This window comes from Ziziphus jujuba, chromosome 11 (assembly GCF_031755915.1).
Source record: "Ziziphus jujuba cultivar Dongzao chromosome 11, ASM3175591v1".
NCBI classification, from domain to species: domain Eukaryota; kingdom Viridiplantae; phylum Streptophyta; class Magnoliopsida; order Rosales; family Rhamnaceae; genus Ziziphus; species Ziziphus jujuba.
The window spans coordinates 14,708,118-14,720,448 of NC_083389.1; the positions used below are offsets into that span (position 1 = coordinate 14,708,118).

The 12,331-nt window shown below is 30.9% G+C and overlaps 2 protein-coding genes across 4 annotated transcripts; both read right to left on the reverse strand.

Annotated features, from left to right (window-relative positions):
* Positions 1–498: 498 nt before the first annotated feature.
* LOC107432747 (large ribosomal subunit protein eL20z) lies at positions 499–5,138 on the reverse strand. Of its 2 annotated transcripts, XR_001582726.4 has the most exons (5): positions 4,502–5,138; positions 2,943–3,018; positions 1,640–1,754; positions 1,088–1,193; positions 499–774 (listed from the first exon to the last, which is right to left on the reverse strand). XR_001582726.4 is itself a non-coding variant. In XM_016043926.4 (4 exons), exons 1-4 carry the CDS (start codon positions 4,764–4,766, stop codon positions 718–720), a joined length of 513 nt encoding a protein of 170 aa, XP_015899412.2. In that variant the 5' UTR covers positions 4,767–5,132; the 3' UTR covers positions 499–717. The 2 variants fall into 2 exon arrangements, 1 of the variants encoding a protein (XP_015899412.2); XM_016043926.4 differs by lacking the exon at positions 1,088–1,193 and having other exon boundaries at positions 4,502–5,132.
* A 699-nt stretch (positions 5,139–5,837) lies between these two features.
* On the reverse strand, positions 5,838–9,864 carry LOC107432744 (persulfide dioxygenase ETHE1 homolog, mitochondrial). Of its 2 annotated transcripts, XR_009634905.1 has the most exons (10): positions 9,324–9,864; positions 8,690–8,818; positions 8,422–8,529; positions 7,737–7,871; positions 7,060–7,101; positions 6,884–6,943; positions 6,719–6,772; positions 6,424–6,482; positions 6,236–6,260; positions 6,044–6,156 (listed from the first exon to the last, which is right to left on the reverse strand). XR_009634905.1 is itself a non-coding variant. In XM_016043924.4 (9 exons), exons 1-9 carry the CDS (start codon positions 9,576–9,578, stop codon positions 6,068–6,070), a joined length of 897 nt encoding a protein of 298 aa, XP_015899410.3. In that variant the 5' UTR covers positions 9,579–9,864; the 3' UTR covers positions 5,838–6,067. The 2 variants fall into 2 exon arrangements, 1 of the variants encoding a protein (XP_015899410.3); XM_016043924.4 differs by lacking the exon at positions 6,424–6,482 and having other exon boundaries at positions 5,838–6,156.
* Positions 9,865–12,331: the final 2,467 nt, after the last annotated feature.

Sequence of the window (12,331 nt, forward strand, 5' to 3'; positions counted from 1 at the left end):
TTTTGCTAAGATATTTTTATGTGGTTATGTTAATTATAATTTTAATTCTCCACTAAAGAAAAATGAAAAAGCTGTAACTTTCAATTCTATATTGGGATTATATATTGTGTTCCAATAACGATTACAAAATTGGGATTACTTTGTTAAAAAAAAAAAAAAAATTGTTTAGATTTTAACGAAATTTTGATTTAAATCTAAAAATCTAAACAGATTTTTATGAAAATTTTATATAATCATATTATATGTAACTTACAAATTAGCTGAGGGTTTGTTTTCATTTAAAAAAAAAAAAAGTTGCAAATTATTGAAATAAGTCGACCATGGTTTAAATCGTTATGAAACTTTTTAATTGATAAATAAAGGACTTATTTATTAAGATGAAATTCAATTATATAAAAATAAATAAATGTTTGAAATTGATGGTTCCAATTCATGATGAGTGGTGGTCAAAGCTCAACCACCAGAAACTCCAATGGTGATCAAAGTTCTTTCCTAATGTCCACAAAATTCAACATATTATTCAATGAACAAGATCAACTTTTAACATTTTCAACAATAGGTTTTTGAAGTTTTGGACAACTGACAAATCATAATTTACTTTCCACAAGTTCAAGTAATGAGGTTCTATGGAAATTGACACCCATATATATATATAGCCATAATAATCTGGACATGCGTATACATCCCTTTCGCTAGCTATACATAACAGGAAGATTACTAGTCATCAACGCCCTTTACAACACCAAAGACAATAGCAACGGTAGCAAGAATGGCCTGCACATAAAAGCGCCATTTCAAAGTTAATTCATGGAGTAAAAAAAAAAAAAAAAAAAAATTTGACATTTTTTACATTTATATAAACCAGAGTCAGAATGTCTACGGTTAAGAAAGTTTAAAAGCTTTGCACCAGAAGGGGGTTGATATAAATGCATTGACACACTACAACAGTTCAAACATTGGTCAAGAAATTTTTCCTTTGCTGTTAGGCGATGAAATTAGAATAGATGAGAAAATTGTGTGTGTGTGTGTGTGAGAGAGAGAGAGAGAGAGAGATAGAGAGAGAGAGAGAGAGAGAGAGAGACTGTACCAATCTCATAATCATCATAAGCCAGATTACGAAAGAAATTCTTCCCAAGATAAGCCATTGTAACATCTCAGCTTTATCCCCGTTACAATTGCAGCCATGAACATGGCTGCAATATTAAAGAGAGCTGTCAGTAGTCCTAGTTGGATCCAAATTTAATAGAATTCTATCCAACTAGATGGGTTTTGATACTAATAGTCCACAGGTCAGAATATACGTTTAAGTTTTGTTTGCAAAAATTGGATAACCAAAAAGTGCCTTAAATCAAGTAAACAGTTTGACTTATACAAGGTAATGGATGAGGAAAGATCATTTTCTAAACTTGTCTCCCACTTTCTTCTAACTGCTAAAACTGTGCCAACAAAGAAGCAAGGGATGACACCGCTTTGCTTCTATAACTATGAGTATTTACTATGGGTTTTATGCTCTCTTTACCAGAGGGTATGAATTAAATCTTCTAGCTAAATCTTAGTAGAAAAATGAAATATCCTATAAGTGGAAAATAAATTTAGAGCATCCATACACAAGCCAGAGTTAAAAGGAAGTGTTACTCACAGCAACTACGCAACCAATGTATCCTGGCTTTTCTCGGTGGTCTACCCTCGCACAAAGTAGAATAATTGCTCCGATATACCAGGGGATAGCAGCAAGAAAGAATCCAATTATAAACCTTCAAAATGGTATCTTCTTTTATAATATGACATTAAAATTTTTTTATCAAAGTTATAAATATCAAGAATAAACACAAAATGAGAGAGAGAGAGAGAGAGAGAGAGAGAGAGAGAGTATCAGATAATTGCAAACTGTAAGATATGACATTAAGAATGTCTTAACATCCCATAATATTTTGTAGTCCTGGATTAGTCAAAGGATACTAACTTCTTTATGCATAACCAAACGTGCTTCACCTAGGTTGCCTATATTATTTGCATTGCCCATCAATGTAACCTAATACATACTGCTCTTTATATTGAATTATTCAGAGATGTAATTTCTTTCCATAGTTTTCTCCCTGTCCCTTTCCTTCTTCCCCTCTATCTTTCTCTCACTTCTCTTATTCTCCACTTCTATTTCCCACATTCTCCACTTCTATTTCCCACATTCTACATTAATGTCTTAAAATCCAAGAAAACGTGTATTAATGTTATGAGAATAAAATTTCAATAAAAAAAATGAGACACCAATCTCAAACATTAAAACTTAAAAGTTGACTATCAACAAAAGACTAGACCAACCAAACACCAAAGAAAATTGTTTTTTTCTTGCTGGGGGTCTTTTTGTTGGAAAGTTTACACGCATCCAATGGAACAAAATCCAGCATGACATACCCCACAAAAGCACACTGACAGAACCCTAGTTTCTACTTTCTCTCGAGTTTCAAGATGATAATAACACAATAGAAACAAAAGTGTCGAGAAAAACAAAGGTTTGAATAGATGAGGTAGGAAAATTAAAACATATAAGACAAATAACAAGATAGTACAAAAGAAAAAGAGATCCCAAACAAATCACATATTCCGATTCATGCTCCATATTTACCATTCCTGAAACTTGCAAAGCAGAATTGCAGCAAAGGTTGAATTTACAGTAAAATGTGGGAAAAGGTTTCCTCCTATATCATTTCCATATTATGAAAACCATACTGGAAAATAAATGCTGACAAAATTTAACTCTGTATGTTACATATGGTAGGACATGCATTGACATCTCAATCCATGAACCAGTAGTGAAAACTGGAACTTGCAATTTCAAGGATAAAAGCATAAGTAAACAAACATTCAGTTTAAACATCCCACCCTTTGACTTACTTGTGTACACCTTTATTTATAATTATATATAAATAAAGAAGACAACTTACAGGAACCAGCCAAAACCAAGGCCACAGCAAGGAAGACGGCGTTCTCTTACAGGTCTCCCTTCAGCAACTGCATAACCTGCAGCAACAATTAAGACATGCTAACATATTGCGAAAAATATATATATATATATATATATTTATGACAACTTACAACGGAGATTCAACAAGCACGATATCAAAGGTTCAGTTAAAACTATAAAATATTGGTATCACAGAACACATATGGACTCCATTCAAATATTCAATTCACCAAAAAGGTCACTAGTCAAATAATCAAGAAACAACATATAAACTCATGCCATCGCTGTTGACCTTGAATGATCACCAAAGAAAAAGTGTTGACCCTGACTATGAGAAGTCCCTAATTTCCTTTTCTCTCAACACAAGGCTGCAACGCTAATGCCAAGCTTAAACTTTTAAGAGATAGGCAGAAACCATGTATATCAAGCTAAAACATAGTGCAGACAGTTTCAACGCCTTTTCTATTTAAAAGCTTCTCTAGACCTGTATGATGTGCATGTGCTTCAAAAGATTATCAAAATGCCCCATAAAGATACTAACATAGAAAAAGTATAAAAGTTCTCCTTTTTTTTTTTTTTTTTTTTTGGTCGACAATCAAAAAAGTATATAAGTGTGCTTTTGGTTATATATACATATATTATAACAAAGATTTACCGCTTTACAGTATTTACTATATAATTTTTCAGCGTGTCCTCATTTCTTTTACGCTGTTTTGGCATCAACAATTAATTTTGAGTTTTCATGTGACTTAATTGGAACAGATTATGACAATTATTCAGAAAAAGAAGCCCTTAAGTATTATTATTATGTGTATGTATATCATTTAATAAAGAAAGCACGAGAAATACATCTTCAAAAACATTAAAAAAAAAATTAAAAAATGTTCATAGCAACATCTTGAAATAGGATACAAACAACATGAAATACTCGCTGAACTTTTGGATCCCATTTTTTTAAATGTCAAAACCAAAGAAAAGTTATATGTGCACATGTGGCAATTTATAATGTTAGAAAATATTAAACAAAATACAAAAAGGCCATGAGGGAAACATGGCAACCAAAGGAGACTCGCACTCATTTTAGTATTGGAGCAAGGACCAATGCCAACCCTCCCGGTCTTCATGGTGAAATGTTTGATCACCCCACCACTCCATCCCCTTCAACAACAAAGTTCTCTTATATCTATATATATATATAACAACCATTAAACTATCTAGGCAAAACTCAATAAAGTACAGCACAAAGGGGCTCCTCCAGAACCACTATACAACAAGAACAACAAAGAAGCAATAGATCCTCATCAATAATGCATTGTACGTGACAGTTATTATATCAAGAAGGATTTTCCCCAACCTTCATTGAGCAACTAGCAGCTTAAATTTTCAAAAGCAATTCCTCTTTACTAATTTATAATTCATTCAAAAATAAACAAGCTAAATTATAATTGACAGCCACACTCGCAAAATCACCAAAAATAAAAAAAATAAAAAATAAAAAATTAAACCAATTTGGAGAAGAAAATGAAAGATGCAGCATACCAGGAACGGTTTGATAGCCATGAGCATAGTAGTGAGGATCGGGAGGAGGACCGCCGGAGGCGGTGGCTCCAGGAGGCGGAACCGGCCGAGGGAAACCGATGGCCGGCTGCTGCGGAGGCCGAGGCGGAAGAGGAGGTGGATAATTTGCAACTCCTTGGAACGTACCGTACTGAGGCGGTGGCTGAGGCTGAGGCTCAGATTGGTGATGTTGATGGTGATGCTGATGATCGACCACCACTCCCTTCTTGTTTTCTTCCACACTCATCTTTGTTTTGGTTCTAATTGCGATTCTGATTTTGAATTTTGATTTCGATTTTGGATTAGAAAGTCAAGGGATTAGAGTTTTGTTTTTCTGTTTACGTAAATTGATTGGTGAAGAAGACGACAAAAGTTAAATCGACTTCAGTGTTGGGTTCTTAGAAGACGATATTCGATGACGATGATGAAGAATGAAAAGAAGTGGCTTCGTGATCCAATCAGTCGCCGATTGACTTTTGCTTTGCTTAGTTTCCTCACCGAGTCATCCGAGTTAGAAAGTCGCTTTTTACATGTAGATTTTTGTAGGACACGGGTTTTTTCACTGCTCATTTCCTTCCATGTGCATTCTTTTATTTTTTGGGTCAGACAAAATTTCTTGTCTGAAACTCTCTCACGAAATTTTTTTTTTTTTTTTTTTGGGTAAACTTTCACGAAAAAATTTAGACATTGTCTTAGATACCCAAGATTAGAGTAATTGTTGTAAATTGTGAAAAATATAAATTAGTTTTAAATAGATATTTTTTTGGTCATAAAAAGAAAATAAATAATCCAAAATACGTTTTTACATTGTATTCGAATTTTGTAATTTTTTTAAGGAAAAATAATATAATCCAAAATCTATTAGGTTTTGTTAAAAATATGATGAAATCTCAGCCGTTAAAAAGTTAAACAGGTGTGTAATCAAAAATTGAAAAACGTAAGGGTCCAGTGCTGAGTCAGCTTAGAACGCGGATGAAATATCCATTTCCAAGGACCCACAACCCGGGTGCTGAGTCATTGTAAATGTGGCATGCCCCACATGATTTATAACACTTGTACATATACAGTGGACAGATAATGATATGTGTCTCTTTTAACTTTTGTCATCAATCTTGGATTTGGTCAAGATAGTAAATACATTGTTATAAATTATAATTCCAAAAATTAATCTCCGGTGTCATATCTATGCCATCATCTTCTTCCTCTACAGGTCTAAGAAACTTCCATATGATCCTACTAAAATCTGTACTTGGTTTTTTAATCAATAACTGTTCTAAGTAGTGTTTAGTAAACAAACAAAAATGTTATGGATAATTCATAACAACAACATATGGTAGATGGTATTTTTACAGTTTACAATCAATCTCAAACAATTTTAAATTGGCCAATTATTTACCTTTGCTTTTCCCTTTTTTTTTTTTATAAAAAAATTGTAAAAATGGCCATTTATTGATTAGTTTCATATATTACAAGGCACCAAGCTTCCATTGACAAAGCAATTCAAAGACAAAAAACAGCCAACATATGAACATGGCTTTGTTTGGCTTATCAGGCTTTGGGTGTTTCATCTTGCAGCCCACAAACCAAATTTGCTGGAACAGCTATGTCTATCATCTTTGGATATGGCAGATTCAGATCTGATGAGAAAATTAAGCAGTTGTTAGTAGTTTATATCTATGTTTAACCAAGTATAAACTATAGACAAAATGTACTTACTTTTCATAATGCTCTTGTATGTTTCCTGCAAAAGAGTTACAATTATTTTTAGCATTCATAATTCTATCATAAATCAAAACAGGATCTTTAAAATAAGACTGAAAACAAATAAATGTAAAAAGGATTTTTCACCATATGTATAAAAAATCTTGACCAAAATTTGTTATTGATTTTAGGGATTGAGGAACCTGTAAGTGGATGATAAATAATGTCCAATATGCTTCTTCTCTCCACCTTATTCTTCATTCTGTTCATTCAATAAAATATAAAAGCCTGTGTTTTGTTGAATTTTAATGTTTGAGAACCATTAACATTTAATGAGAAAATTACTGTTTTGATCTGTGTCATGCTAAATGGTACTTTACACTTATAGATATGTTGTATTAAGATTTTCTAATGTCCTGCAACCTGGTTAAGTGGACCCCAAGAACACATGATTTGGTTAACTTTTTAAGAGATATAAGCAGTCAGAGATACAATTACCAAATCCTTTGTTAGGCGAGGATTGTATAGTTTCTCTTCCCCAACAGTACTGACCTGAAATCAGTAGTTTTGTTCTTATAAGCAACCATGTTTATACTTAGAGAGGAAACGAAAAACTAAAGAAGAGACAAGAAGAAGAAGGATTTGGTATTTCTTAAGTCTTACAGTGAATCCTCTGTAGTCATGAGCTGGATAGATCAAAGTTTCCTTTGGCAATGTAAAAATCTGTATCCAGTGAAAACAATGATTGACAATTCTTAACAAACCAAATGGTAATAACTTTTTTTTTTTTTAATATCTTTTTCATTTTTTCAGTTTGTTCCGGTTTGGGTTTTTTTTACCTTTGAATGCACAGAATTGTAGAGCTGCTCTGAACTTCCACCCTGCATGAAATTTAATTGCAATAATTTTGCAAGTAGATATCACTTTTCAGTGAACACATTTCAATACCACTGTACATCCTTAGCCTTCCCATATGAAAACTACTCACAAAATCATTAATCAAGCTCTTGAAAACCACAAGCACATAATATTTGTGGTAATGCTTTACTTTGTATCAAATCTTACAAGTGGATATCACTTTTCAATGAACATATTCCAATTCCATTATCCTTAGCCTTCCCTAATGAAAACTAAGATGTAAATAAACAGGCACACCATGAATCATTAATGAAGCTCTTAAAAACCACAAGCACAAAATATTTGTGGTAATGCATTACTTTGTGTCAAAATTAGCTGAAGATGTTAGAGGAAGAAGATCCATATGTAACAAAATAATGACTACTAAAAATACAGTGGTTGCAGTATCAAATTTTTGACAAAATGTAATGCTCCAATTCCCATGAGTTATACAGACACCCCACTAGAAACAATTCTAGAATACCAGAAAAAACACAAGAGCTGGGGAAACAAAAGCATAACACATTACTTAGACATTAAAAAAGTCAAAAATCCGGATAATTGAACATAATTGCAAAAGCCGCTGTACAAAATTCCCATGGATTTTAAAGCAGTATACCTGAAAGTCTGTTCTCCCACATCCACGTATCAACAAAGCGTCTCCTGTGAATGCCATCCGAGGCTGAGGCTGATCAGGTCCATCTCCAGTAACATAGGTAACACAACCCAGTGTATGGCCAGGAGTAGCACGAACCTGCAATCATTAATTTATTTTCTTGGTGATTTTTGAAATCAACATTACATTTGCTATCCATAAACATTATCTTAGTTTTACATATTTACTTTTTTGAAAAGTTCCCTCTTTGAATAAATGAAAATTATAAAATAAATATCTTGATTATCTTCTACCATAAAATCAAAGTAGAAGGTTTAATGAGCTTGTATCAAACTGTTCATCAGTATGACTTTCACAAATTAATATAAGAAATCTTATTTGGTACTGAAAAACACAGTACAAGTTAAAACAATAGAGCACATAATTCTAGCGCAATCAGGTTATTTTACCAACTCTTTTATTTTGAAATAAGAAATAACACTGCATGCATTTAAGCCAATGTCATATAACACCCTAATCAAATTTAGCAAGCAAAATATTAAATAGTTCGCATCCTCATGATCCATGTCTTACTAGTCAATTTCAATTTTATGCATCTGAAAAGGAAAGCTCAACAACAACCGAAACATTGGTGGTATTCAACTTGACATATGGATACATTAAATGACACAACAACTTGCACACCTACCTCCAGGAAAAGATTTCCGAAATGTATTTTTTCACCAGGTTCAATCAGCATATCAGCCTTTGAACCACTCGCTTTCGAAATAACAGATTTTACACTGGGAACTTTACTCTGCAGTAAAAACAGTTGCATTTTACTAGCACCCAGAGTTAAAATTACTGACAGATTATGATTACGCATTAAATCCAAAAAAACCCATTCAACCAAATAAATTTCTTCCCATAATTGCAAAAAAAACCATCAAGAAAATGGAAATTGGAATGTGACAAACCTTAATAATGCCGGTCCCAGTGACATGATCAGCATGTACATGGGTGTTCATTGCATATATAAGCTTTAGCCCAAGGTCTTGTACAACTGACAAATCTCTATCTACTGTTTTGTCTACCGGATCAATCAACTGAACACCCCAAAAAATAAAAAAAATGAAAAGTCAGGATTTACTGGGTTGAATATGCCTATATCCCCACACACACACACACACACACACACACACACACATATATATATATATATATATACACATATACATATAAAGGTTCAATTTTGAAATCTAAGGTATAGGATCGATAGAATAAAATAATAATTCCCCGAAACTTTTTCTGGCAAAAATTTCTGCAGATATTAACTTGACAGTCAACATATATATACATACATAACTTGACTTTGGAATGAATATTTTGAATTTGAAAAAATGTATTTTCTGTCTAACAAAACTAAACTGCAATTAATACCAGAACAGCTTATGCATTGGTTCAATGAAATTACATAACATCTTTGGAATGTACAGTATTGAAATTAAAAAAACCCAATTTTTTGTAATGTATAATATTAATTGCAGGACAACTCAAAATTTCAAAAAAAAAAAAAAAAAAAAAAAAAGAACAGAGGAATGAGGTGGAAACCAGAGCAGGTCTATCAGGGTGGGAGACATCAGCAAGAAGGTATGTATAGGTGGAGGACTCCTTCTCAAATAGCTGGCGGAACAAGAGCTTCGACGATTGTGATGAAGAAGAAGAAGAATGAGACGACGCCGTGTACGACGACTCCATTTGCAACCTGGTAATGAGAGAAGGAGAAAGGAAGAGCGGGATTGAAGAGAGAGACGCAAACTTGTTTTTGGTTGAAAACAAGGAAACTAATTTTGTTAGCATCATCATCTCGATAATAATAATAATAATAATAATAATAAATAATAATATATAAGTATTTGGGTGGTTAAATTTTATAGGCTTAGTTGAGATTTGGAATCAGCATTGAATTTGAGATTGGTTGTTGGTTAATGGGATTGAAGCTTTGGAATTTGCTCCTTCAACGAATGACAAACAATCTTTATTTGTTTTGGTAGCCACGAAGAAGCCACTGAGGAATGAGGATGGTGAATGACGAATGGTGAGTCATTTTGATCACTGCTTTTTGTGCTTTTCCTTTTGTTTCCCTGCTATCTTATTTGCCTATGTGAATTTTGATTGCCTTCCGCTTTGCCCAATTAACATTTTTATAAGTTTGCACTAAAGAGACTTGAACAAGTGTAGCATATGATCATTATATTACCCAAAAATAATAATAACAATAATAATAGTTTTAAACAACCTTATTGGCTACAATGGCATAAACCAAATTGAACCAATTAAATTGAACTGATTTGACGCGGTTCAATTTTTTAAAAATATTTTAATTTGATTTGGATAATTTTTTATGTAAGCTGCTTCACCCCGCCCCTTGATTCTTGAATCCTCTCAGCACCCTGAAAGTAAGTTGTAAGGTATTTTAAAGCAATGGAATGAACTAAACCGGATAAGTTCAAAATTATATATATATATATATATATATAGAGAGAGAGAGAGAGAGAGAGGGAGAGAATTATTTTATAAATTTTTATCATAATTAGTTATTTTTAAATTTGAATTTAACTATAAAAATATTAAAATTTTAAAATAATTAAAATCTTTTAGAAAAATGATTTTGGGTCAATTTTGGATCCATAATGCTCAAGGTTCAAACCGAATAGATGATGTTCAAGCCTTCAAGGTCGATTTTGAGAGTCAAAAGACTAATCATACTCCCCTTTTAATTAGGTGCATCCTCACTTTTCAATTAATAAAATTTTTAGATTGGATGGCAAAGAGGGCACTTAGTGATATGTTACCCCTCGATTGGGATCCCTGAGACGGCAGCATGAGCTGGCTCCTTTGGTTTTTGTCTGATCTACATGTTTAATGGAGATTTTCCTTCATGACCACCCAAAAAAAAAAATAAAAAAAGTTAATATAAATCCCATCTAATATAAATTTAATAAAATATTAAAAATAAACTTTATATATAGACCAAATAAACAATTTTTAAATTTAAATCCTTGAAATAATATATTTGATAAAAAAAGTTAAGCCTTATTTGGTATAGTTTATAAGAAAATAAACTTATATTCAATTTAAAATTTAATGAATTTAAAAAAAATAAAATTTTTAAAAAATTTGATATGCTTTGAAATTTTATAGATTTCATATAAAATTAGTAATAATACAATGAAACCATTAAAATTAAATCTGGATTTCATATTAATATTTTTCATAATAATTTTATGTTTTAAATTTTTTTAAATTTATTAAAATCTATTATCTTTTGAAATTTTTTTAAATTAATAACTTTTTTAAAGTTCATAAAGTTTTAAATTTTTTTTTAAAAATTTTAATTGAATACATCTTATATTTTAATAATTTTTTTTTAAATTTATTAAATTTTAAAATGAATATCAATAATTTGTATAAATTTTTTTAAATTCAAATTGAAATACTTATAGACTTTTAAATTTTTTAAAAATCTTTCAGATTCTAAATTAAATATGAACCCTTTAAATTCCAAAGCTATTTCAAATAATATTTGGATAATTGTTCAAAAGCTATTTCAAATAATATTTGGACAATTTTTAAAAAGTGTTTCTAACTTTTAAAAATAGTTTTAATCAAAATTAATAAAGAATAACTTCTTCCAAAAACACTTATTAAGAAATAGAATAAAAAATAAAAATATAAAAATAAATTAAGCCAAATAGGACATTAAGATCTATTTTATTTGAATTATAAATTATTATTATTATTATTGTTCGGTAATTGTATGCTGGAAACAAGTGCAATAGATATTGAAAGCAGGGATAATTATATTTTATCCCTTGAACTCGTACTACTATTTCCCTTTGCATCCTAAATTAGAAAACCCTTACATTGTTTCATGAATTGTTACTTTTTATTTTTTTAATTCCAATCATAAATTTTGATCGATGTATTTGATCAAGCTAAACATATAAATCTCTTATAAATCTATTTGGAAGTTTTGCTTTTGCACAGTATATATAACCAAATTTGTCAATTTTATTACTAAAAGTTTCATGATTGGACAAATCTGATAGAGAAATAATAATTTAGAGGACAATAGAAGGCTTTTGTTGTTTGAGAGGGTAGAGAGAAAAAATACATATTTATGTAGATATATATAAACTTTTTTTTTAAAGTAAAAAAGCAATATAATTTGAAAAGGTAAAATGTAGGTTTTTTTTTTTTTTTTTCCCTAGCCCCACCCCACCCGGTAGACCCCTTGAAAGTATAATCAATTATATATACATGCATTTTTTTTTTTTTTGGTTTAATGAAGATGGGGCTTTATTATGTTCTCTTATTTTTCTTTTGATAAAAAGAAATATAAGCTTAAAATTTAGAAGAAACTTAAGCAATACTCAATTAAAAATATTGGAATTCTTGTGAAAATCCTAAGTAAATTTAAGAGTAGCCTCTTTTGTTTTATAGAATTTTACAAATATATGAGGCACCTATATTTTTTTTTTTTAAAGTACAGTTTTTCTCCTTCGCATTTCAGTATTTCAATTTAATCTTACCTGTTAGTCAAACAATATTTAAAG